We start from the raw sequence: 27,585 nt of genomic DNA on the forward strand, positions 1-27,585 counted from the left end.
AAGAATTCTTTATCCAGCAAAACTGTCCTTCAAATATGAAGTTCAATTTAAAATACTCATAAACAGAAACTAAGAGAGTTGTAAGAAATAATCCATTTCTGCCGGAAATATTAAAGGGAACCCTACAGCCTGAAAGATATCTGCATACTGATGTTCATAGCCGCGTTATTCATGATTGCCAAAAGATGGAAGTCCATCAACCAATGAATGGATAGACAAACTGTGGTGTGTACGTATGATGGAATATTATGCAACTGTAAGAAAAACTGAAATCGTAAAGCGTATGACAACATGGATGAATCTGGAGCACATTATGTTGAGTGAAGCAAAAGGACAAATACTTTTGTATGATTGAGCTAATATGAACTAAATACATTGTGTAATATCATGGAATCATTAACTTGAATATGGGTCACCAGAAAATAGGATGAGATTAAAGAATGGAAAGCTGAGGCTAAACTTGGGCAGAATTGGTAAAAAGGATTTATGTTAATCTTTGGAAATGAAGAGACAGAGTGAAAGCACAACATAATGTTTGTAACTAGCAGTGCTATTATATACATATGACAGTGGTTGAAAAGGAGAGTCTAAGGTCATGTATATTACTAAAGGAAAGCTAAAAATATAACATGGGATTGTATAGCATAGTAAAACCACATGTGAAATAGGATTATGACTAAATTGCATATATAAGACCATTTTTCTTTGAAACTGAACAAATGTTTGTGCTTTTTTTAAAAGATTTATTTATTTATTTCTCTCCCCGTCCCCCTGCCCCAGTTGTTTGCTCTCTGTGTCCACTCGCTGTGTGTTCTTCTGTGACCACTTCTATCCTTATCAGCAGCACTGAGAATCTGTGTTTCTTTTTGTTGCGTCATCTTGCTGTGTCAGCTCTCCATGTGTGTGGCGCCATTCCTGGGCAGGCTGCACTTCCTTTCGCACTGGGCGGCTCTCCTTACAGGGCTCACTCCTTGTGCGTGGGGCTCCCCTACGCGGGGGACATCCTGCTTGGCATGGCACTCCCTGCATGCATCAGTGTTGCTCATGGGCCAGCTCCACACGGGTCAAGGAGGCCCGGGGTTTGAACCATGGACCTCCCATGTGGTAGACGGACGCCCTAAACACAGGGCCAAGTCCGCTTCCCTGAACAAATGTTTTTTAATACTACAAGATGTTAATATCAGACCAAAAAAAATTACGTGAAGTGAAAGAAGCCAGATGCAAAGTACTACATATTGTATAATTTCATTTATATAAAATACAAATCAATTTATAAAGATGAAATTAGATTAGTGGTTATGTAGGGCTAGAGAAGGATAGAGGGATTGAGATGTGACTGCTAAGGGGTGTGGAGTTTTCTTTTTTGGAGTAATGAAATTATTATGAATGCACAGCATTGTGATTATATTAAAAACCATTGATTGGGAGCAGATGTGGCTCAAGCAGTTGAGCATCCACCTCCCACATGGGAGGTCCCGGGTTCAGTTCCCGGTGTCTCCTAAAGAAAACAAACAAAAAATGAGCAAAAACAAATGAACAGACAAGGAGACAGCTCAAGGGAGCCAATGTAGCTCAGTGGTTGTACACCAGCTTCCCACATACAAGGTCCCACATTCGATCCCTGGTCCTGGTACCTGAATAAATAAAAGCCATTTATTATTTTAAAATAATTAATTAAAAGAAAAGCAGGGGAAATAACTTTTTCCTGGGACTCCAGCTCTTCCTATCATATCCCTCTCTCCCAGAGCACCAGTAGAGCCTGGCTTCTCTGCCCTCTGCATCCCATGTCTCAGCACTTTTTATCTCCAGCAATAGTATGGTTACAGATTTTACCAGATGTCCCTCACACACCTCATTACCCAAATCCCCAGAAGTGTCTTTCACGGCTTGTCTCCAGCCTGCAACAGCTAGGAGCAGGTCAGGGCTGCTCCAGTGGCCTTTGGCCTTCATTCCTTCCCCTTTTCCTGCTGCTTCGTTGTCCTGGGATGTTCTTGAGCCCATGTGAACAAAAACAATGAATTCCAACCCAGTCAGGAATATTCATCCCACTCAGGATTCCTCTGTCTTCTTCAGCAAGCCTCCTACTTGCCAAGTTCATGAAGCTTTTAGAAGTACAAAGACCATCATAAACAGACTCTGTCTCGTGGTGCATCTTATATTTCCTAAGAGACAGGATGGCATGATGTTAAGGGTTAAAAACCAGATCCTGCCTTTTACCAGCTGTGTGAGCATAGGCAAGTAACTTCCTGCACCTCGGTTTTCTCACATATAAAATATCTTCCTCCAAGAGTTGTTGTAGAGATTAAAGGAGGTAAACCTTATAAAACGCTTACAGGCTCCATCCCATTCAAGATGGTGAGTGAAAAGCTTCAGAGCTTTGTTCCTTCATAGAAGCTTCAAACAGCCAGCAAGAACTGGCAAAAACATTTTTCTCAAAGCTCAAAAAAAAAAAAAACAGTTAAAGGACTGCATAACAGGTCAGGTGCCAAATCAAGGAAAAAGCCACTTAAAAGTGGTAGGACCCCCTGACACCCTGGCTGGCCCCTCCCCCATTTCTCACCAGCTTGGTGTGGAGCTAGCCTGCACTCCCTATGCAGATCCCTGGTCTGGTTCCCAAGGGAGCAGAGTAACTCTTGTGCACATACTGGGAGCATATGTCTGGCCCAGTCTGCCTGGTGGTGGCCTTAGGGACTCACCATCCCAGAACTTGTCCTACATGTAGAAGGCAGCCCATGGAGCTCTCCTACAGAACACTGTGGGAGAGAAGTTAAGTTGTGCCACCTAGGGAAAGAGATTACAGGCTATAAGACATAAAGTGCGATGCCTGGGACCATGAAGAAACTGTTTCCTAGGGAAGAGAAACATTTGGAATTGTGTAGATGGGGGAATTCCCAGGGCCACACACAGATGCGCAAGACAAGACACATGTACAGAAAGAATTAGCATGGCCCCTAGGCTTTGGCCTAGAGCTGTTCTCTAACCTGTTTTATGGATAAGCCCCCAAGGAGAACACTTGCATAGGTCAATCTGCAAAGAATAGAAAAGGTGGGGGGTTTTGTTGTTTTGTTTTTTGTTTTTTGTTGATGTTCCTGGCTAGAAAGGAAAGCTCTCTCATAACATTACTGGGTACAAGCTTAAGGAACAGACAGCTCAATGTCTAATATATTTGATATTTTGATATATCTTAAAATATGAAGGGAAGCAGATGTGGCTCAACTGATAGAGCATCCACCTACCATATAGGAGGTCCAGGATTCAATACCCAGGGCCTCCTGGCCTGTGTGGTGAGCTGGCCCATGCACAAGGAGTGCTGTGCCATGCAGGGGTGCCCTCTGCATAGGGATTCCCCATGCACAAGGAGTGTGCCCCACAAGGAGAGCTGCCCCGCGCAAAAAAAAGCGCAGCCCACCCAGGAGTAGCGCTGCACACACAGACTGCTGATGCAGCAAGATGATTCAACAAAAAGAGATGCAAGAGATGCAAGAATGCAAGTGGACACAGAAGAACACACACAGTGAATGGACAGAGAGAGTAGACCATGTAACGGGGGGTGGGGGGAGAGAAATAAATAAATAAATCTTTTTAAAAATAAAAAATAAAATATGAAACTGTCCAGATTTCAACAAAAGATCACAAAATATACAAAGAAACAGTCAATGATATCCCAGGCAAAGACACATTAGAAACCATTAGTGGGAAACAGACTTGGCCCAGTGGTTAGGGCAACCGTCTACCACATGGGAGGTCCGCGGTTCAAACCCGGGCCTCCTTGACCTGTGTGGAGCTGGCGAGCTGGCCCATGCGCAGTGCTGATGAGCGCAAGGAGTACCCTGCCACGCAGGGGTGTCCCCTGCGTAGGGGATCCCCACGCAGCAAGGAGTGCTCTCTGTAAGGAGAGCCGCCCAGCGTGAAAGAAAGTGCAGCCTGCCTAAGAATGGCGCCACCCACATGGAGACAAAGAAACAAGACGCAGCAAATAGACACAGAGAACAGACAACCAGGGTAGAGGGTGTGGGGGAGGGGAGAGAAATAAATAAATAAATCTTAAAAAAAAAAAAAAAAAGAAACCATTAGTGAGGAAGACCAGACCTGGGACATACTAGGCAAAGACTTTTTTAAAAATGGCCATATGTATGCTCAAAGAGCTAAAGGAAAACATGGACAAAGATCTAAAGGAAATCAGGAAAACAACAGATAAACAAAAAGAGAATATCAATAAAGAGATAGAAATTATGAAAAGGAACCAAACAACCAAAAATGACAGTAACAGAAATTTTTAATTCCCTAAGGGATTCAACTGCAGATTGAAGCAGGCAAAAGAAAGAATCAGTGAACTAGAAGAAGATCATTCAGTCCGAGAAGCACAAAAAAGTGAGAGTGAAGAAAAGGGAACAGAACCTAAGGAACTTGTAGGACACCATCAAGCATATCAGTGGGCACTGTGGGAGTCCCAGAAAGAGAAGGAAGAAAGAAAGCAGAGGGAAAAGTCAAAATATTTTAGGGAAGCGGACTTGGCTCAATGGATAGAGCATCCGCCTACCACATGGGAGGTCCAGGGTTCAAACCCAGGGCCTCCTTGACCCATGTGGAGCTGGCCCACACGCAGTGCTGATACACACAAGGAGTGTCATGCCACGCAGGGGTGTCTCCCGCATAGGGGAGCCCCACACGCAAGGAGTGTGCCCTGTAAAGGAGAGCCGCCCAGCGTGAAAGAAAGTCCAGCCTGTCCAGGAGTGGTGCCGCACACACAGAGAGCTGACGCAGCAAGATGACACAACAAAAAGAGACACAGATTCCTGTGCCGCTGACAAGAATAGAAGCAGACACAGAAGAACACACAGTGAATGAACACAGAGCGCAGACAACTGGGGCAGGGGTGGGGTGGGGGCCGGAAGGGGAGAGAAATAAATAAAAATAAATCTTAAAATATACATATATATTTTAGTCAAAATAATGGCTGAAAACCTCCCTAATTTAATGAAAGACATGAATAGGCACATCCAAGATGTTTGACAAACTCTAAATAGACCCATGCTGTGGCATCTTATAATCAAACAATCAAATGCCAAATATTGAGAATTCTTAAAACCTCAAGAGAGAAGCGACAAGTTATGTAGAAGGAAACCTCAATAAAATTAAGTGCCAGTTTCTCACTGGAAACCATGGAAGCAAGAAGGCAATGAGAGGACACATTTAAAGTACTGAAAGCAAAAAATTGCCTACCGGGAATTCTATAACTGGCAAAACTGTCTTTCACAAATAAGAGAAGGGGAAGCGGGTGTAGCTCAGTGATTGAGTGCCTGCTTCCCATGTATGAAGTCTGGGGTTCAATCCCTGGCACCTCTTTAAAAAAGGAGGGGTGGGGTAGAGAGATGAAGAATTCCCAGCTAAAAAAAAAACTAAGGGAGTTCATTACCGCTAAACCAAGCCTACAAGAGACGCCAAGAGAGTTCTGCATGTTGGAAAGAAAGGACAATAAACAATGGATCAAAGCCACATGAAGAAATAAAGATCTCTAGTGAGGGTAACAACGTGGGTAATTATAAATGCCAGTACTATTGTATTTTGGGGTTGTAACTCCACTCTTTTTGTCCTACTGGATCTACAAGTTGAATGCATAAATATAATGATAAATAGTGGGTTTGGACTCATTGTGTATAAACGTGTCATTTGTGATAAGAACTACATAAAGATGGGATGGAAGGATATAGGAACATAGTTTTTGAATACTATTGAAGTGCATTTGCCATCGGAGTAAATGAGATTGTTATAGTTTTAGGATGTCAAACTTAAGCACTATGGAAACTACAAAGAAAATGTCAGAAAATATGCAAGCTTATAGAGACAGAAATTAGAGTATGGGTTGCCAGGGCTGGGGGGCCAGGGAGAATGGGGAGTTATTGCATGTGAGTGTAGGGTTTCTGTTTGGAGTAATGGAAGGTGGTGAGAATGCCACAATGTTAATGAATGTGATTAATTTTATTTAATGGTATGTTTGGAGTGGTTGAGATGGGAAAGTTTATGTTGTATATATGTTCTCATAATTTTAGAAAAGTAATTAAAGAGGCAATAACAAAAGCAAGACAGTCCTGGATGGGAATCTAGCAAGGGAAGAAAAAAGGTTCATTATTGGGACATAGGAAAAATTGGAATATAGACTGTAAGCTTTTATATCAATGTTAAAATATCTTGAACTTGATAACTGCACTTAAGGTGGTTACAGAACTGAATACCCTTATTCTTGGGGAATATACATGTCAGTGTTGAGTATTCAAGGAGTATGATGTGTACAGGCTATACTCAAGTATTCAGAAAATGGACTGATAAGTAGATAGAAAGTAAAAATGATAAAGCAAAGGTGCATCTAGGTATCTGGGAGGGTGGCAGTGTTCTCTGTATGGGGTTTGTATTGCTTTTGTATCTGTCCTATAAGTTTGAAAGTATTTCAAAGTCAAAAGTTAAAAAGAAAAAAAATTTAGAATTGTGCCTGGCACATGGTAGGTGCTCTGTAAGGGCTGTTACTATTACTGCAGTGTGTCAGGGCCTGTGCTGGTAGCTGGGGTACAGAGGCCTGCTGGAGCAAGCTGCACAAACCCCCAAACTCAGTACAGAGTGTTAAGACCGCAAACTGGATTAGCCAGCCCGCAGGACTGGACTTTGCTCCGACGGCCAAGCCACTTGGCTGGCTTTTATTTGTTTCTTCTGGTTTTTTCTGCCCCCTCCATAAAGGTTGGTGCATCAATTAGGAGGCATTTGGCTACAAAGTGACAGAAAACCTAATTAAGAAGGCACAGAGCATTAAGGGGATTTATCATCTTCAGATAATTAGAAGCCCAGAAGGAGGCGGCTCTAGGGCTGGTTAATCACACAGGTCTGGGATCTCCTCAGGGGCCTGGCTCGTGATGCCCGATGGCTGCCATAACCCCGAGCAAAAACTCCTGGCGGAAGAAGACAGAGCTTCTCTTTGGTTTTTTGTTTTGTTTTGTTTCCTTTTTTTAAAACTTTATTCTGTACATTTAATAATTGAAAATATAAACAAAATAAAAGCACAGTTAAAAAACATTTCTCAGTTAAATATACTGGATATATATTTAAAAATTTTAATCATACAACATATTACACAGTATATTTGGTTCATGGTAATGCATTCATATAGTATTTGTCCTTCTGTATCTGGCTTGCTTCACTCAACATCTTTGTTTTTAATCGTGAAGGAACTTTTCCAAACACCGGGTCACCAGCCTAACCTAAACCAACCCCAGCCAACCCCTATGACTGTCTTTGACTACACCAGGAGTTACTTAGACTACATCAGAAGGCCACCAGGGTCTCCACCAGCAGGGAACAAGGAGATGGCAGTTGGGGAGTGTGACAGTTTGAGATTATTTTATGAATCCCACAAAGAGAAAGATTATGTTTGTAAACTCTTCTAGTCCTCTGGGTGTGATACCCTTTGATTCAGCTGAGATGTCCTTGATTAGATTACCTGTTAAGATTAGGCTTTTGGATTTGACTAGATCAGGGGGCATGACTCTGGTTGAGTCCCTGCCCCCTGGCTGGGCCTGATAAAAAACAGACACTCTCTCAAGAAAACACACAGTTACGAGAGAGAGCTCTGTCAGTTTTGATCCTGGGGCCCCGGGAAAGATGAGTCATTCGTCTGAGAGTTTGCAGCTGACCTTGGGAAGACACCAGAACAACTGAGACTGATATAGAAGACCTGGAAAGAAATGAGCCGTATGCCAGGAGAGAGAGGAAGCCCTGAGAGACAAGCCCCTTGTCAGCCTTCCCCTGAGATCAGGAAGAAGCTGGACCCACGAAGCCTCAGAAGGAGAGGAAGCCCAGAGGGGAAGGCTGAAACCCAGCAGAGATCGCCTGCTATTTTACTTCAACACATGGCAGCTGACTTTGGTGAGAAAGTACCTCTTATGGTACCTTGAGTTGGACTTTCCACAGCCTTGGGAGTGCAAGCTTTTACCCCAAATAAATACCCTTTATAAAAGCCAACAGATTTCTGGTACTTGGCCTTGGCACCCCTTTGGTGGACTGATACAGGGAGGCAGCCCCCAATGGCTGCATTATCTCTCTACCCTTTTATCCAGTCATCCTGAAATCTACCCATCAGTCAATGTAAGAGGTAGGCAGAGCACGCTGGAGCCCTCCCCCCAGGTCAGGCTCTTCCCACATTCGTGGATGTCACGGTACTTTCCCCTGTGGCCACATGGGAAGCTCACGCCGACATCCTGGTAGCCAGACCCTGCTAACATTAAGACATTCCCACCCGTAGCACATCCACGCCTGGAGACACCTGAAGCTGCAGCTAGTTCCTCACCAAAACCCCAAACACTGTATCTTTAAAGTGATTTTATCTTCTGAAAAAAGGTAGAGAATGTACCTTAACATTTCTCAGATCAAGTTCAATTTGGTAATGATAGAAATGGCCCCAAATATTGAATGGTCAACATAGGTCGGCCAGTTTGTTTTGGGATAATAAGAAATCTTGTTAATTAGAGAATTACATGATAGGATAAAGTAATGTTTGTCTTGAGTGGGGGCAGTAGCGGAGAGAAGGACAGAAGAATACTTCCAGCTAAAGATTGTTTGTCAGTTAGGATTAAGTTTAGTTGTGTAATACAGAAAGCCAAAAAAAAAAAAAAAAAAGGCAGTAATTCAAACAAGATAATAGTTTCTTTCTCTCTTTCGCATTGTCGGGGATCCAGGCTCCTCCTCTCTCATGCTCTGCTATCCTTGTCTTGTTGTCTCCTGGTCCAAGATGGCTGCCCAAACTCCAGTCTTCAAGGGATGATGAGACAAAGGCACACCACAGTACAGTTTTAGGGAAGTTTACCAAAGACATGCAACGCTTTTACAGGGGAGCCTGCAAAATGTAGTCTGTTAACCAAACACATTGCTTTCCCAAATACATTTTGGGGGTTCTATTACCAAGGAAGGAGGAGAAAAGAGATTTGAGGAAAGCAGCCTGCAGTGTCTGCCACCCCTACTGTCTTCCACTTTCCTCTGCCTGACTGCCCAGCTACTGCCGGCCTTTTCCTTCAGTACTCTGTGATACAGAACATTTTGAGAAAACTAAATAAACACATCAACACTTCAATTTGCAGCTGTGGTGGAGCCACCTTTTACCAGATGGCTTGCCACTAAGTCACCCTGTAAGGTGAAGATTGCTTATAGTCAAAGTTGCTTTTGTAAAATAACTTAAATTGCCAGGAAAAGGACTCTCCGACATTAAGAATTCTTGTTTTCTTAATGTATTTTCATTCCATTTTACTTTCCTAGAGGCATTAGAGGTTAAGGTTTGGCAGGGATAAGTAGAATTGAATTTTCAGCAAGTCCAGTAAGCCTCAGATCCGCCCCTCTGCTGTGCTGGAGGCCTTGAAGTATCGGTGCTTAGAACTTGGTCTTCATAGAGACAGCTCTGGCTTTGAGCTGCCAGAATGACCCCGGAGAAATCAGTTACCACCTCTTTTGGATGTTGGGAGTCTCCATTTATCAGCTCTCTTCCCCTCCACATCTTACCAAGGTGAAAGTCTAGATATAAGGAGCATTGCGGGATCAGCTTTATTAATGGAGGCTCAGTAACTCCCCAGGGTACAGGGCCTTCGTCAGTAGGATGTTTCTGGCTGCAAGTTATGAAAATGTAGCTGGTTTAAAGATGACAGGAACTTGTCTCCCAGGAAGGGACATTCAGAGGCAAGGCAGGCTGCAGGGAGGGTTACTCCAGCATCTCCACAGCTTTATCAAGGGCCCAGTTCCTTCTGTCTCCTATCTTCCACCCTCAGGGTTGGATTCATCCTCAGGATGGTAACAGGAGGACAACAGTGACTCGTGGGGTTCCATCCAGACCTAGCAATGTTGGCTGGAAAAAGAGAGGGATTCTCTTCTCATCATCTCTTTGAGGAGCCCGGAGACTTTTCCCAGAAGGCCCCCAGCGAACTTCCCCCTTATTGGGCAGGTTATGCTGGGCATCAAACCCCTCAACATCTCCGTGACTTAAACCACCAAAGGCTTATTTCGCACCCACTCTGTGGTTCCACTGCTGGTTGGCAGGGGATGTCCAAGGGCCAGGCTGCCTGAACAGCCACCATCTTCAAGTCCCTTTCTTAACATCCACCAACAAGAACTAGGACCAGGAAGCACGGTCCACCGTGAGCTTGAAAAGGGAGAGCCAGAACTACTGTGTGGAAGTGTTGATGACTCACACATTCTGTCGTGCCTCCTTAGCCAAAATTGTGTCATGTGCCTGTCCCTGAACCAGTCACATGACTGGCTTGGAACTGAGGTGAGATGGACGTTGGAAGAAGCCCTGCTGGGACGTGAGGCCGCAGGGAGAACCTTGCGCTGCTGCCTGCCCTGCCCTTGCCTGTGGGGAGACCTGGGCATGCAGGAGCAGCTCTGTCTAGGAGGCAACTTGATCTCATTTCATCCACTCCACAATTCTGAGCTAGAAAATGTTGTTAACTCCTTCTACAGATGGAAAAACTGGGGCTTAAACAGAGGAGCACCTACCTGACCAGGGTCACACAGCTCGTAAGGGATGGCACTGGGGTTTGAGCCCACACTGGCCTTTCGCTGAAGCCCGCACCCCCAGCTTCTCCCCTGCAGTGCCTTCCTCCAATACACAGACAGTTTTCGCAGCTCACTGTGTGTCTGCCCCAGGCTAAGCACTGGGTACCAGGACATAAGTCTTGTGAGGAAGGGCCTACTGTGATCTATTGACAGCTAGGGAAACTGAGGCTAGGATGTGACTGCTCCTGGCTGGGCAAGAGGCAGGGGTAAAGTTTGATCCCCAGCCTGCCTGGCTCAGGCCTCCTGTACTCACGCATGCTCCATTATCCTGCCTTCCTCCATTAGGGAAAAAGGGAGCCTGAGACAGGCCTGGGATGGGAGCTGCTAACGATAGCTCATTCCATTTCACCACCAAGAAAAAGCAGGGCTCCTGAAGAGCCCAAGGCTGGTAGGGCTGTTGGCCCAAGTGGCTACCACCCTTCTTCCTTCAGGACTCCGCCTTGCCCTCCCAGACACCACCAGCTCCCTGGCAGGTGGCCCAGATAAGACTCAACATTCCTGACCCTCCGGTCATAGCACGTTTCCCGGCTGACTCAGCCAGCTTGCCAGCAGCCTTTGCTCCCCGTTCCCCGGCAGAGCCTACCACTTATTTAGAACCCACTGATGAGCAGGTCTTAGGCTCAGGTGTTTTTGACACCCCAGTCCTTCATCCTGTGCTTGTCGCCTCTCATTCCCCTGCAGGTATGCGGCCACCCCACACCCACTGCTGTCCTTTGATCCCCACTTCAGCCATGACGGGACCTCCAGCGGCGACTCCTCCTCAGGCGGCCTGACCAGCCAGGAGAGCACCATGGAGCGCCAGAAGCCAGGTATGCCTCCCAGGCCAGCTGTGCCCGCCTCACCCCACAGGTCCTCTTTTGTAGCTTGGCAGGTGACCCCTCCCCATCCTGTCAGTGATGGATGAAGCAGAAAAGAAATCTGGGGGAGCCACCGTGGAGGTTAGAGAAGTCACCCAGGGGAGCAGCGGGGAACAGCCTGTCCTTATCCATCCAGACCGGGCATCAGCAAATGGCTTCTGAAATGATGAGTGGAGAGCAGCAGCACCCACATACGGCAGGGTTGTCGTAACCACCAGGGAATTCATTGAGAAGGATTAAACGGGATACTCGAAGGGGAGCAGACTTGTTCCTCGGCTTCTCGTTAAATAAACCCTCCTAAGTTATTTATTGGCTTTAATGGACATAGAACCATATTGAGAAAAGATCCCAAATCATGAGTGTGGAGCTTGATAACATATCACAGAATGAGCACACGCATGTAAACCATACCTGTGACTAGCCTCCCAAAAGCCCCGCATGCCCCTCCCAATACATACCCCCCCCCAAAGGCCACCTCTGTCCTGCTGCTCACAGCCTAACTTCGTTCTGCCTTGTTTTGAGTTTTATATGTCTGTGGAATCACAGTGTATGTATTGGGTACGGGGGCGGGGCTGGCTGACAGACTGGCTTCTGTTGTTTGGTATGTCTGTGAGATTCAGCCACACAATTGTATGTACCAGGACAATTTCTGTAAAGTATTCCATTGTATGGGTGGGTAGCAATTCATTATTCCATCCTGTTGTCGATGGATATTTGGGCTGTTTCCAGTTTGGGGCTGCTAGGAACATTCTTGAACAAGTCATTTGAGGAACATATACACACATTTCTGTAGGCTGTATTCCTGGGAGTGGAATTGCTGGGTCAATGATAAGGGATGTTTAACTTTATAAGAAATTACCAAATTGTTTTCCTAAGTGGCTATACCATTTTACATTCCCCTCAGCAATGGCTAAGAGTTCTAATTGCTCCATATCTTCACCAGCACTTGGTGTGGTCAGTCCTTTTCATTTCAGCCATTCTAGTGGGTATGTAGTACTATATCGCACTGTTTTTTTTTTGGTTTTTGGTTATTTTTAGGAGATACCAGGGATTGAACCCAGGACCTCGTACATGGGAAACAGGTGCTCAACAACTGAGCTACTTCCACTCCCCTTACACTGTTTTTATTTTTTTATTTTTTGGGAGATACCAGGACCAGGGATTGAACCCGGGACCTCATATGCAAGAGGCCAGTGCTCAGCCACTGAGCCACATCAGCTCCCCTGAGTTGGCTCCATTGTCTGTTTTGCTTATTGTTTGCTCCTTTGTTTTTGCTAGTTGTCTCCTCACTGTTTATTTTCTTTAGAAGACACCAGGAACCAAACCTGGGACCTCCCACATGGGAGGAGGGCGTTCAATTGCTTGAGCCACATCTGTTCCCCACAGTTTTGTTCTGTTTTGTTTTTAAGATTTATTTTATTTCTTCCCCCCGCGCCCCGCCAGTTGTTTCTGTTTTGCTCTCTGCTCTCTGTGTCTGCTTGTTGTGTGCTCATCTTCTTTCTAGGAGGCACTAGAAACAGAACCCAGAAACTCCCATGTGGAAGGGATGAAGGGAGGTGCCCAATGGCTTGAGCCACCTCCGTTCCCCACGCTGTTTTTAATGTCGTTTTTTAATGGGACTGAATACCTTCTCATGCTTTTTTTCCTCCTATATTTGTTTATTATGCATGTGCATGTACTAGTTAGATGAATATTTTAGACATAATTTCACGTGTGACCCCTTTGAAGTCTGAGAACCACCAGATGATTGGGTGGGTGGGTGAATTCAAAAGAAAAATAAAAGGACGTGTTGGGAGCATTGGCATTGGAGGGGGAAGAGATGGAGATGTTTGCGCCTCTCCAGGCAGCTGGGGGGATGACCCTCTCCACACATCACCAACTCCTTCGTCCTCCGCGACAGGAGAGGTCATGGCCCGCAGGCACTGTCGGGTAGGGAAGAGGTTGGATGCCCAGGCTTAGCATTCTGGAGCATTCCTCGGCACCCAGCCTCGTGATTTATGCGCCACTCTCCCTTCTGCCCCCTCGGCCTGCAGATGCGGTGTGCTGCTCTCCTCCGCGCACTTGATCCTGCCTGCTGCCGCCTGCAGTTCTGTCATCTTTGCTCCAGGACCGATTTGGATCTTTTTTTACCCTATTCCAGTTCAGAAAAAGAGAACAGTGGTGCTTGGCAGTTTCATTACACCAAAGTGTGAATGGGGAAGAAATGTTCCCAGTGGTCACTATGGACCCCAAATAAGTTGTCCCAGAAGCTCACCCTTGTCCTTGTCCTTGTCCTTCCCTTCTCCTGTCTTCACTCCTAGAGCTTAGCTCCTCTCTCATTTCCTTGGGCCCTTGTTTTAAGTGGACCAACTCCTACACACACACGAGGGCAGGCTGTGTTTGGAAATAATCCTGAAGCCCAGAATGTGTCCCAGACCTGGAGAAAGCTGTGGCAGTGCTGGGGGAGGGGGGCGGGGGGGTTAGCCCCAAGGCCCACTGTGCTCAGAGGCTGACAGTCCTGATCACCAGAACTATTTGGTGTGCTTGCCCCGTGCTGGGTGCTGGACTCAGCACTCTGCATGCTTCCAGCCTGATCATCTCAGAAACGTGAAAGAATGAGCACTGTGATGGTTAGAGATGAGGCACGGAAAGGATTGTCACTTGTCCAGTGCCCCGGCTGGTGAGTAGCAATAATTGGAATTTGAACTAAGACCTTGTTGGGTTCCAAACCCCTTCCTAACCCTCACCGCCACAGGCACTGTCCCTGACCCCTCACTCACAGAGTGTGATCATTTCCCAGGCCTCAGAGCCACCCAGGATGGGAAGATGCCCATGGGTTCACCAGCTGCCCAAAGTCCAGCCTGCCAGCGTTTCAGCACAGCTCATGGCCAAATCCACTTCTGCTGCCTGCCCAGCATGTCAAGGGTGAGGTGGGAGAGCCAGAAGGTTGCTGAGGGCCAATTCGGAGAACCAGTGAATGGCCCAGGCAGAGGAACAGGCCTTGCCAAGGGTAGAGCCAGGGCAAGGGGACATGTGGGCAGCTTAGGAAGGAAAGGACACACATCAGGCTGGGTGCTGGGATAAAGCAGGAGCCAGACAGGTTCATTGCCTGCCTTCTTGGAGCTGACGGTTTGGAGGACAGATGGATGGTAAACAAGGGCACAACAATGATAAAATAATCACCAGTAACACTGAGGATTAGAACGGAAACTAACTCAGTGCCAAGAGAGTGATTGATGGGCCTTGGGGGAAATAAGCAAACCACATTTCAGGTGAGGCCGGAAGGATGTGAAGGAGCCAGCTGGGAGAACATTCCAGGCAAAGAGAAGAGCTAGTGCCAAGGCCCTGAGGTGGCAGCGTGCCTGGTGTGTTGGAGGGACAGTGAGGAGGCCTGTGTGACTGGAGGAAGGAGTCTGAGAAGAGGTGGGAGAGGAGGGCAAGGAGGTGAAGGGCCAGAGGGTGGGGCCTGGTGGGCCTCAGCGAGGACTTTGTCCTTTACGCAGAGTGAGTGGGGCAGGAGCCCCAGGGGCTGCTGAGCAGAGGAAGGACAGGCTCTGAGTTGGTATCCACAGAGCCCCTCTGGCTGCAGACTCTGGTGGGGTGGGGCAGGAGCAGGACCAGGGTGGGGACAGTAGTCGGGGAGAAATGGGTGGTCTCTGGATATGGTATGTAGAAAGCAGGCCTGACAGAATTTCCTGCTACCTGGCTGTGGTTGAGAGAGGAGTTAAGGACACTCTGGGGCTTTTGCCCTGGAAGGATGGAGCTGCCATTAACTGAGTGGAGATGCAGGTTTGGGAGAAGGTGGGGAGTTAAACTTGTGTGGGCCCTGTAATGTGGGAGATGCCTCTTAGCCACCCACGTGGAGGTGTCATGAGGCAGCTGAACACATGGATTTGAAGTCCAGGGAAGAGGTCCAGGCTAGAGTTAAAACGTGGGACGTGGGCGTCTTCAGTGTTGTAGGTATCGAAGCCATGAGACTGGATGCAACTGGCAAGGGATCAGCTCTCCAAGCAGAAATGTTTCCCAGCAGCCTGGCTGCCTCCCAGGGGACTGGTACCTCCTGGGTATGTGGGATCTCCAAAGAAGAAAGCTGTCTATAGCGGTCGGATAGACTAGAGTGGCCAGCCTCCCCGGCTCTCTGGCATGCATGGTTCCCGTGCAGCAGTGACCCTTTCAGTGGAATCCAGACCAAGTCCAGCCAGGCTTTTCTCGGCAATAGCCCTGAATGCCCTGCCTAGCCTACCAGGACTGCTTTCCCTGACAGGAGCTTGAGCCCAGAGGAGCCCAGGTTGCACTGAAGGCAGCAGTACGTTGTGATTGCCAGCTTAGGCTCCCACAGGCCTGGCATGAAGTTCAGGTCGCCGTGTGCTCAGCGTATAACCTTGGCAGTGACCTCACTTCTCTCAGTCTCAGGTCCCTCCGCAACAGGAGATAGCCTGAGTGTCTCTCCTTCCGGGGTGTTTGGAGATCCAGTGAGATCACGCCTGCCAGACCCGAGCACAGGACCCAGCCCATCTGTAGGAGAATAACAACTCCTGTCTTGTCAAGCATTTACTCTCAGTCATTGCCAGTGCCGTCATCAGGGAAAGCACAGGGAGGGTGCAGTGGTTGAAAGCACAGGGTCTGAAGCCAGATGGACTGGAGTTCCATTTCCTGCCTGACCTCTCTATGTGACCTTGGGCAGGTTACCTAACCTTTCTGAGTCTTAATTTTCTCCATCTATGGGAGATAATAATACTCACCTCATTGTGTTACTGGGAAGATACAGCATGTAATACATGCAATGCCTTTAAAGTAGTGCCTGGCTCAGAGCAGGTGCTTAATAATAACCAGCATCGTTATAATTTTTCTAAATAAGGTAGTTATCAAACATGTGGACTCTGGGACCAGACTGCCTCGGTGCAGATCCTCAGAGAGTGCATTTGTCATTTTGGTAGAAATGGACTAAATTAACCCTCTATTGAGATTGTTCACATTTTTTAAGGAGGTACCAGGGATCAAATCCAGGGCCTCGTACATGGGAAGCAGGCGCTCAGTTCAGGCATATGACTATCCTTGGCAGCTGAGACTAATTTATACCCACACCAGCCATCATCATTCTAAATCTGTTCATCTTTTTATTTAATTTATTTTTTTTAAGATTTATTTATTATTTATTTCTCTCCCCTTCCCCCACCCCATCTGCTCTCTGTCCATTTGCTGTGTGTTCTTCTGTGTCTACTCCCCTTCTTGTCAGCATCGCCAGGAACCTGTGTCTCTTTTTGTTGCATCATCTTGCTGCATCAGCTCTCCATGTGTTCAGTGCCGCTGTGGGCAGGCTGTGCTTTTTTCGTGTGGCGCGGCTCTTCTTGCAGGGCACATACTTGCGCGTGGGGCTCCCCTACACAGGGGACGCCCTCACATGGCAGGGCACTCCTTGAGCATATTAGCACTGCACATGGGCCAGCTCATCACACAGGTCAGGAGGCCCTGGGTTTGAACCCTGGCCCTCCTATATGGTAGGTGGACACTCTATCAGTTGAGCCAAATCCACTGCCCTAAATCTATTCATCTTTGAACCAGCAATTCCATTTCTAAATTCTGTCCTGGACACAACCCATTTTTGCTCCAAGTTGCATGTAGAGGGAAAGCCACTCTAACATTGCTGTCAGGGACAATTGAAAATAACCTAAATATCCATCAGTAGGAAATGTCAAAAGAATTGGTGTTCATTCACATAATGGAATACTGTGAAGCTCTTAAAAATTAGAAATGATGTTCAGTTATGCAAAGATGAATTATGATGCTATATCATAAAGTGAGGAGCGAGTGTAGATGCATTGTAAAGTGGAAAATCAAATTGTAGAACAATGTTTATTATTCCACTTTTGTTTAAAAGATGGTATATACTTGTAGCCAATAAAGGATTGCTACTTGCATATATAAAGATTTCTACTCAAGAATAAGATAAAGGCCAACCAATTCCATAGAAAAAAATGGGTATGAACAAGTAAAAAAGAATATGAACAAGTAAATTTACAAAAGCCAAGCAGCCAGAAAGTATGAAAATGTGTTCAACCTCATTTGGGAACGATGATGATGGATTGTTGTAAGGCTTCAGCGATTACTAAGTGTTGTTATACCCAAGACGTAAGTTGCCAGGGACATGGTCCTGTGTGAGCTGCACAGACAAGCTGGGGGAGGAGTGGGATCCTTAAACCATGTTTAGAGCTGGAGCCTTCAGGTGGACTCAGGCCAGGGCCTGAGTTCCCTCTCATAGCTTGCGTGTCTCCTGTCTTCTTTCAGAGCCTTTGTGGCATGTGCCTGCCCAGGCCCGGCTCTCAGCCATGTCCGGCAGCAGCGGGAGCAAGCACGCCTCCAGACAGGACGCAGCAGGCAAAGATTCCCCCAACAGGCATTCCAAAGTGAGTCTGGGCCCCGCCTTGCCCACCCTGGCTGCTGGGCACTGGGCACTGGGCACAATCTGGTGGCTTCTGGGGCCTGGGGCCAGTTTGTTTGGTTCTGGAGTAAGAACCAAGCAGGTTCACTCCTGCCTCCATTCCTCACCGACGTGTCATCTTATGCAAATCCCTTGCCTCCTCGAGCCTCAGTTTCCTCATTATTACAGGTTAACTGCTGTCACAGAAAGCCTGCACACACTAGAAGCTAACTTCCCTGCCATTGCACAATGTGATGCAGGTGTCCCGCAGGCAGCCCTCCAGGCAGTGATTCGGGTAGCCAGGCTCCCTCTCTCTGGTGTCCTTCAGGACCTCAGAGCCCTCTGCTGGGTCCCTGCATCTTCCCAGCAGATGGGGGCAGCCAGGGATGGGGGGAGGGGAAGGACCACACTGGACGTTTTTGTGGTCCAGGCCCAGAAAGGGCATGAATCACTCCTCCTTATGTTGCATTCCCCCACGATTCTGTCTCTTGTCCACACCTGGCTTTGGGGAAGAGGAGACAGTTTGGGTGAGCACTTGGCAGTCTCTGCATCCATTCGCTTAGAGGGAGCACAGTGATGAAAAGGACAGATGAGGCCCTGTCCTCATGGAGCTGACTTCCCAGTGGGGCAACTAGCCGTGAGCAGATAATCCCGCACATTAGATAACTCCAAGAACTGATGCTTGCTAGGAAAGAAAAACAAAGCTAAGTTAAAGGAAAAGAGGGTGACAGATGCCGAGGCTTTAGGAGGAAGTGACCTTCAAAGCCAAAAGGTCAAATGGAGTGAGGGGTGAGCCATGAAAATAGCTGAGGGAAGAGCATCGTGGGCAGAGAGAAGAGCAAGAGCAAAGGCCCTGTGGCGGGAATGTGCCTGGCATGGTGAAAGACTGGCCAGAAGGCCCACGTGGCTGGAGTGAAGTCATCAAGAGGGAGAGGGGAGAAGATGAAGTTAGAGGCCAGAATACGGAGCCAGATCATGTGCGGCCTCGGGGGCCGTGGTGAGGACTCTGGCCTGTCCCTGAGTGGGATGGAGCCACTCAGCAGGGAGCCACTCTGAGCAGGGAGGGCGTGATCAGGTGTTCTCAGGTTCTCTCCAGCTCCGTGGGGGGGACGGAGCGGGGGGGGGGGGGGTGACAAGCAGGAGCAGGGAGGCCAGGGAGGAGGCTGCTGCGACAGTCTAGTGGAGGCAGCCGTGGGCAGGACCACGTGGGGCCATGGAGGGAGAAGTGTCAGGTTCTGGTCTGTTTTGAAGATGGGCCAACAGGATCTGCTGTTGCGCTGGACATGGGGGTGAGAGCACCAGCCTCCACAGCTCAGGGTGGGGGGCCGCTGGAAGGATGGCGGTGCCCTCAGCGAGTTGGCAAAGAGGCGGGAGTGACGGATCTGCGAGGGCAGGTCGGGAGCTCGGTTTTGGGCGTGCTGAGTTTGAGGTGTGGCACATGTTACACGAGTGGTCTCAGTTGTTCTCCCCCAACCTCACGAGGCAGGGTTATCCCCCCCATTTCATAGACGTGGAAACTGAGGCACAGAGAGGTGGAATTGCTTGCCCAAGGTCACACGGCCACTAAGTGGGAGAGCCAGGATTTGAAGCTCTCTGGCCCCAGGCTTCACACGCAGGAGGAGGGAGGACTTCCAGGGAGGGGAGACTTGTCCCCCTGCCTCTCCTGCTCCCTGCACCAGGGTCTAGGGGTGACATGGTTATCTTGTCTGTCTGCCTAGGGAGAACCTCAGTACTCGAGTCATTCCAGCAGCAATACCCTTTCCAGCAACGCGTCCAGCAGCCACAGCGACGATCGCTGGTTCGACCCCCTAGACCCACTGGAGCCAGAGCAAGACCCTCTCTCCAAGGGCGGCTCCAGTGACAGTGGCATTGACACCACCCTCTACACCTCCAGCCCCAGCTGCATGCCCCTGGCCAAGGCGCCTCGGCCCACCAAGCTGCACAAGCCCCCCGGAAGTATGGGCCTTTGTGGTGGGGGACGCGAAGCCGCCGGAAGGTCCCACCACCCGGACAGGCGGCGGGAGGTCTCGCCCACCCCGCTGGTTGCTGGCCAGAGCAAGGGCTACCGGCCAAAGCTCTACTCCTCAGGCTCCAGCACCCCGACAGGCCTGGCCGGGGGCAGCCGCGACCCGCCGAGGCAGCCCAGGTAAGGCACTGCCCCTAGACCGGCCCCTCAGTGGGTCTGACCACTGCACCCCTTCCTGACAGGACCCCCCTCCAGCAGTGTGCTCCCAGAAGTACATGTTACATACTAGTTTGTTTCCTGTCTCTCCCCTCGTGGGCCCTCCCCGTACCTGCTGCCATCCATTGGCCTTCAGGGACTCCAGGTAGAGGTGAGAAACCCCTGGCAGTCTCTGCATGTCCTTGCTTTTTTTTTTTTTTTTTTGTCTGTCCTTTCTGACCCTCTGTCTCTCTTCTCTTTTATGCTTAGACAAGTGGTTTTTGTGCTCTGTGGAGGGTCATAGGCTATATCTGTCAGGAGTGTGTTGGTAATAGAAAGCGTGACCCAAAGTGCTTAAACAAACAGAGGTTTGACAGAGTCCAGAGAAGAGCAGAGCTGGCGGGTCGGCCACTCAGGGAGGCCTCGGGACTGCTGTCAGCAGCTGAGGGCTGCCTCCGTGGGGGCAGAGAGCAACAGAGTGAAAGCCGTGTTGCTCTCCCTATATGTGGAAAAAGAACCCTCTTTGCCAGGTGGTCTCACGACCACCCCCAGCTACCAGGACGTGTGGGAGGCCAGTGTTTGGCCTTCCACCTCTACAGTAGACAGGGTGGTACCCAAACAAGCCACTGGAGGGCTTGTTAAACACAGACTGCTGGGCCCCATCCAGTTTCTGATTCAGTCAGGGGTGAGGCCCGAGAATTTGCGGTTTTTAAACGTTTTTGAGAAATGGATGTGGCTCAACTGATAGAGCTTCCTCCTACCATATGGGAGGACCTGGGCTCAATCCCTGGGGCCTCCTGGTGAAAAAGAAGAGAAAGCGTGCCCGCACAGCAAGCCAGTACCCACGAGTGCCCGCATGGTGAGCCAGTGCCCCATGCACGTGAGTCACACAGCAGGATGATGACGCATCAGAAGAGAGACAAGGGGAGAGTCAATGTGAAGCGCAGCAGAAACCGGGAGCTGAGGTGGTGCAATTGACAGTGAACCTCTCCCCCATCAGAAGCCTCCAGGATCGAATCCCTGGTGAATCCTAGAGGAGAGAAAATGAGAAGACAACACAGACAGCAAAAACAGCAGGGCGGGAGGAGGGGAAGGGGAAAAATAAATAAAAATAAACCTTTAAAAAAAAAAGGTTTTCAGCTGGAGAGCGGATGTGGCTCAAGTGGTTGAGTGCCTGCTTCCCACATGGACAGCCCCAGGTTCGGTACCCAGTGCCTCCTAAAAACAAACAAATAAATAAACAGCAAACAAATGGAAAAAACAACTCAGAGGAGCCAATGTGGCTCAGTGGTTAAGCGCTGGCTTTCCACGTACGAGGTACCAGGCCCATTCCCTGGTTCCAGTACCATTAAAAAGAGAAGAAAAAAGTTCCCAGAAGATGTTGGTGCTGCATTTCCCAGGAACCACTTTGAGAACCACTGGTGGAGAGGACGGCAGGGGAATAAGTGAGAAAGGATAGGCACCAAGGAGCCCCAGCCTGCAGTCGGGACCACATATACTTGGAGACTGATGGTGCTATTGACCTACATCCCAGAAAAAGGCACAGAGGGAAATGGGTCTGCCGTGGCACAGGGCTCAGTCTCACCCACAGACCCTCCGGGGCCCCAGGCAAGGATTCTTGCACAACCATCCCAGCTCTGACCCCTTAGCCCACAGCCTCTCCTCCCTTGCCTGACCACGCCATGACCCGAGGCTCTGGAACAGGAGCAAGCCTGTGGCTGGGGTGCCCAGAGGAGGCTGAAGGACTACTTCTTCAGCTTCCTAATACCTTTGTAAGCCCTCCCAAAACCTGTGGCCACTTTCCACAGCAGGACATGTGCACACAGGCAGTGGCCTCTAGCCTCTTTGACCACTAAGCACAGTCAGAACTGTGTCTACAGCTATACATAAATACCTGTGTAAAAAAAAAACAAAAAGGAAGCAGACGTGTTTCAAGCAATTGGGCTCCTGCCTACCACATGGGAGGTCTGTGGTTCAGTTCCCAGTGCCTCCTAAAAAGAACAGTGAGCTCACATGATAGGCAGGTGTGGCAAGCTGACACAATGAGAGACACGAAGAAAAAACATAATGAGAGAGATAGCAAAGCAGGGAGCAGAGGTTCCCAGCCCCTCCTAAAGAGAATGAGCAGGACAGCAAGCTGGTGCGATGGGCAGGCACGGCGAGCTGACATGACAAGATGACGGAACAAGAGAGGCGAGGTAATACATAAGTAGAGGGCATAGAGGTGGCTTAAGTGATTAGGCTCCTCCCTCCCACATCGGAGACCCTGAGTCCAGTTCCCAGTGCATCCTAAAGAAATGAGAAGAACATAGCAAGTGCAAACAACGGAGGGGGTAGAGAGAGATAAACAAAATAAATCTCTTAAAAAAATTTTTTTTTAGTTTCTAAAACAGTATTTAGCCTTATTGTGCCCAATGTGTCTTTAGCTATTCTGTTTAAAATTGTTTAACGCTAATAATTACTGATTTAAGTAAGCTCCCAGCTTACGTGGAATTCCTTGACAGACCTGAAAACCACTGCACTGGAGAGTAGCGGTCAGTGGATTTCATGGAACCAAGATGCCCAGGAGAGGCCTGGAGGCAGAGGGAGAAGAATGTGTCCGAGAGACCGAGGGACATCTCTCTTGCCCTCTGTCTCTCTAGACAAGTAGCTCTTAATCTCTTGGAACTCTCACAGACTTTTGGGAATTGTTCTTTTGTTCATTTATTTATTCATTTCACTCAAAAATAGTCAAAGATATTTCCTGGGGACCTGTTGTCTTATCCTGGGAGCTGGAGGAAAAATACTGAGTCAATTCAGAGGAGGCCCCAAAGGACCAAATCATCACTGAGACGAATGTAAAACTGTCCCCACAAGTGGGACTTGGTCACAAGAGAGTCTGCAAGGGGTGTCACGGGTCCGGGGAAGCCTTGTTCTGTGCACAAGCCCAAATTTGTGAACCTGGATACACTGTGGGGTTTTGAAATCCGTGATGTAAAGGCAGCGCCACTGGGGAGTTGACTGGTTGAGGCAAGGGGGTGGGTGTAAAATTACCCTATGTTTGAGGGAAGGGTTTGCTGAACCCAGAAAAGCTAAATTAAAATGTGAGAGGAGCCAGCTACAAAAGAGGGCCCTGTGGTTGGGAGCTTTAATTTGCATACAGACAATTGATGCTAATTGCAAATCATTCTTATCTACTCATTAAGGCTGCTTCCTGAAGTTTTCTCCTAGGCAACCAGGCTTTAGTGAGGAACAGCATTTCCCAAAATGGGGTGCTTGAGGTGATTTGGGTGGTACAGGGAGGAAAATGTTTCATTTTAAATGGATATATATTTGCTTTAATGGGTATTAGGGAAAAGCATTACCAACCCATCCCCTGATTTTACAAATGTGAACGTTTTGGACAAATTAAGGAAAATAAAGTGAGTTGATTTAAAGAAACGTATTCAGGGAATGGAAGAGTCTGGATACCAGAGCCAATCCACCTGGGTTCAGTCTCTCCTTTGCCATGTCCTGGCTGTGTGGCCTCAGGCAAGCTGCCGAACCACTCTGGGCCTCAGTTGCCTCATCCGTGAGGATTAAATGAGCTGAAGTTTGTAAAGCCCTAAGAACACAGTACCTGTCACCCATCCTCAAGCCTGCCTGTCATCACCTGGGGAGCGTGTGAAAAAGATGAGGCCCCAGCTCTGCCTCAGACTAACGAAGTCAGAGTGTCTCCTCTGGGGCAGGCCCTGTTGCAGACAGCGCTGGGGACAAAAGACAGACCCAGGGCTGCCTTTCAGGGCTCCAGTCCAACGGGAGAGGCAGAGCGGTGCCCACACAGCCCAGAGTGGTCAGGACTGGATGGAGGAAGCATGGGGTGCCTCTTCCTGGAGGAGGGACATCTGAGCTAGTCAGGGAGCCCAGGAGGACGAATGTTCCAGAGAATACTGCAGGTGTGCCAGTCCCACCTGCAGTCTCACCCCTGTTCATCCCACTGGGCTCCCAGGATGACCCCGTTTCCAGAGGCACATGTGCCCAGACCATCCTGAGCACTTGCTCGGTGCCACACCTGAGCTCCAGGGTCCTGCCCGCCGCTGCCACGCTGCCACGCTGCCCCTAGCACTGGGAGGCCCCCGACCATCCTTCCACACCTGCCATCAGTCCATCTGTGCCACCAAGCCGGACTGAGAACCGGCTGCCCACCACCAGGTCCTAGAGGGCAGGCCCAGGTCTGTCTTGGCCATTGCTGGGACAGGCCTGGCCTGAGGTGGTCAGTAACCGCCCTTGTCTCCTCCTCCCCCGCGCTTTGGTCCACGTACGTGTTCACCCCACAAGCACCTCCTGTGTGCCGGGTGCTGCTCTGAGCTCTGGGGGCTCTGCAGGGACTAAGCAGACAGGCCCTCGCCTTCAGGGCACTCAGGGAGGCAGCAAGCCCACCGCGAGGAGACCCTGGGAGCTGAGCATGAGAGTGGAGGGGCCGGGGGTCTAACTAGCTTGGGGGGCAGGGATGATTTCCATGAGGAGGTGGCGTTCCTTTCCAGGATGAGAGGGATGAGGAGGAGGGGCCAGGGGAAGGGGGAGGGGATTTTTCTGGAGGAGAGGTGCTGCTGCTATTAGATTCTTGACCTGGGGTGCAGTTACATGTGTTTATCCCTAAATTGTACCTAGATGTGTTGTACACTTTCCTGTATATGGGCTATTTTACAGTTTTAAAAATTGAGTGGAAGATGGGGAGTGGAGAGGGTGTGCAGGCAGAGGGGGTAGCATGTGTAAAGGCTCCAAGGTGGGGAGCAGGGCCGTGCCATCAAGTTACTGACCACAGCCCCAAGGTCCCAAGGTGGGGAGCAGGGCCGTGCCATCAAGTCACTGACCACAGCCCCTGGGCTCAGGTGTGCTGCTGATAGGAGGTTGGGGGCGTCAGCCTCTCAGCCCCTTGACAGGGTTTGGACTTGATTCTAAGAGCCGTGAGCAGCAATGAAAGGTTTCTGCAGAGGGGGTGATGCAGGTGGATCTGGGCTTTTGAAGGATGGTGCTAGGTGTGTGGTAGTTGAGACGTGGTGGAGGCCTGGACCAGAGGACGGAACAACTGGGGGAGGGCAGGCAGGCGGCTTTGCCACGATGTAGGGGGAGGAAGACAGTGGGGTCCAAGACAGTGCCAGCGAGCTGGGTACGAGAGTCCACCGCAGATTGCCGTGCAGCAAGAGGCTGCTGCCGGCAGAGAGCCGCAGGTTCTTGGGAGAAGAGGAGGGCAGCTGTGCAGGTGGAAAGGAATGTTATTCTCACATTCACTGACCATTACAGAGCCCGCTGTGTGCCAGCCACTGTCCCAAATGCTGTGATACAGCAAGGCCCAAAATATAGCCCCCCCTCTCCCAGAGGAGCTGACATTCTAGAGAGAGAACAAGACAGACAACTGAGCAACCGAGTGTATGCCAGCTGGTGGTAAGTGTTATGGAGAAAGGCAGAACTGTGGGGGGAGAGAGAGTGGGCAGGGAGGGGCTGCCAGAGGCCTCTGGGAGGAGGTGATATTTTGAAGGAGGAGAGTGAGTGAGCCCTGGGGGAGAGGGTTCAGGCAGAGGAAAGAGCAAGTGTGAAACCCCTGATGCTGAATTCGAGAGTGTTCTGGAAAGGATAAGGCTGGAGAGTGGCAGGAGATTGAATTGGAAGGTGGGGAGGAGCCAGGCCCCGGCAGGCTTAATGTCCAGGCACGGTCAGGTGCTAGGATTTGATTCTGAGGAACACGGGAGCCCTGGCTCAAATAGACTATGTGTTTGAGCACATAGTCTGGTGAATATATATATACATTTGTTTTTGTTTTTTAATTTCTCTTCCCTTCGCCCCCCACCCCCAGTTGTCTGCTCTCCGTGTCCATTCGCTGTGCTCTTCTGTGACCACTTCTATCCTTATCAGCGGCACGGGAATCTGTGTTTCTTTTTGTTGAGTCATCTTGTTGTGTCAGCTCTCCGTGTGTGCAGAGCCATTCCTGGGCAGGCTGCGCTTTCTTTCACGCTGGGCGACTTTCCTTACGGAGCACACTCCTTGCGTGTGGGGCTCCCCTACACGGGGGACAGCCTTGCATGGCAGGGCACTCCTTGTGCACATCAGCGCTGCACATGGGCCAGCTCCACACGGTCAAGGAGGCCCGGAGTTTGAACCGCGGACCTCCCATGTGGTAGGCGGATGCCCTATCCATTGGGCCAGGTCCGCTTCCCTGATGAATACATTTTTAAAAGATCCCTCTGGGCTCTTCTGGGGAAAATGTGCTCGTGATGGGGGGCGGAGAGCAAAATACAAGGGATGCTGGGAAAGGGATGAGCCTTGCCATGCCCAAACAGCCTCCCACCCACAGCCTGCTCTGGGCTCCAGCCCATGCCATGGAAGCTGCTGCAGCCTGTAGCAGCTTGTGCCCGTCGATGACTTCAGTGACTCCACAGACACTCCCCCCAGACATTTGTCATGGGAGCCTGGTTGCCGGGCACTCTGCCAGGCGCCAGCGCCTGCTGTGGGCACTGCAGTGGGCTGAGTGATCCCAGGCAGGCAGCCACCTGGCCCCCTGCCCTCTCCTGAGGCAGGGCACACTCCAGAACTTCCCAGGTCTCCAGAGCAATTTGTCAGAGGCTCTCTGCTCCACGTGGAGGAGCTACATGTGCTGACACAGCCGGGCGTTCCCAGGCAGGCAGGAAGCACGTGGCCTTGCTTCACCAGGCTGGTGCCGGGAGTCTCCAGGATACCGTACCGGGGGCATATCCCTGAAAGGTAATCTGGGGGCCTCGGGATCGGCCAGATCCCACCCTGCCTGTGTGGGACATCCTGTCTTAGGAGGCCAGGTTCACAGAGAACCTACCTGGAGAGTCAGTCAGCTGGGGAAGAGGAACCCAGGCTCTGCCCTGGAACTCACAGGAAGGAGCCAGAGCGTAGGCAGAGATCTGTAGGGAGGGGAAGCAGTGCAAAGGCCCTGAGGCGGTGGTGTTTCTGTTTGTGAGGAACAGCTCCCATGTGACTGGAGCAGAGTGAGTGAGATGGAGAGTGGGAGGAGCTGCAGGCAGAGGTGATGGGGCAGATCCTGGGGGCCTTGTGGGCCACCGTGGTGACTTTGGCCTTTCCTCTGAGTGAAATGGGGCACAGGGGATCCTGAGCCAAGGAGGGACATCATCTGACTCCCATGTCCACAGACTCCCCTGCTGCTTGTGGGAGCAGACTAGGGCTGGGGGTGGGGGTGGGGGACGAGAAAGCTGGGAGCCCAGAGAGGTGGCCGCTGTGATGCTGCAAGCAGGCAGTGCTTGATGCAGGTGGTGGCAGTGGTTGGGTTCCGGATCTGTTTTGAACCAAAGTCTTTTCTCCATATCCTCTCTGCTTCCACCCTCTGAAAACCTGCCTCTGCTGCTTCTCAGGCCACAGGGCGGAATGTGGCCACTCGCAGCTCCTACGTTGAATAATTGCAGCCGCCTTCAGGAGTGACTGAACCCTCCAGCCCAGGGCCAGACGCTAGGGAGAGGGGGCAGGGTTGGTCATGCAGCTAAAGCCTGGCGGGCCCGTCCCTCAGGGGCCTGCTTTGGGGTAAATGGCAGAGCAGAGTAATTTCCCAGGCTGTGGCCTCTGGACTCACCAACCACAGCGTCTTCACC

The 27,585-nt window shown here is 49.8% G+C and overlaps 1 protein-coding gene across 10 annotated transcripts in view; it reads left to right on the forward strand.

Moving 5' to 3' along the window:
• The window catches only part of SIPA1L3 (signal induced proliferation associated 1 like 3), a 255,782-nt gene that overhangs the window by 186,813 nt on the left and 41,384 nt on the right, over positions 1–27,585 (forward strand). For all 10 annotated transcript variants that reach the window (XM_058280161.2, XM_058280160.2, XM_071209240.1 and 7 more), the window contains 3 exons: positions 11,266–11,393; positions 17,706–17,824; positions 19,557–19,984. In XM_058280161.2, coding sequence (XP_058136144.1) covers positions 11,266–11,393; positions 17,706–17,824; positions 19,557–19,984 — 675 coding nt within the window. The remainder of the gene's footprint in view (positions 1–11,265; positions 11,394–17,705; positions 17,825–19,556; positions 19,985–27,585) is intronic.

The sequence above is a fragment of the Dasypus novemcinctus genome, chromosome 18 (assembly GCF_030445035.2).
Source record: "Dasypus novemcinctus isolate mDasNov1 chromosome 18, mDasNov1.1.hap2, whole genome shotgun sequence".
Taxonomy (NCBI): domain Eukaryota; kingdom Metazoa; phylum Chordata; class Mammalia; order Cingulata; family Dasypodidae; genus Dasypus; species Dasypus novemcinctus.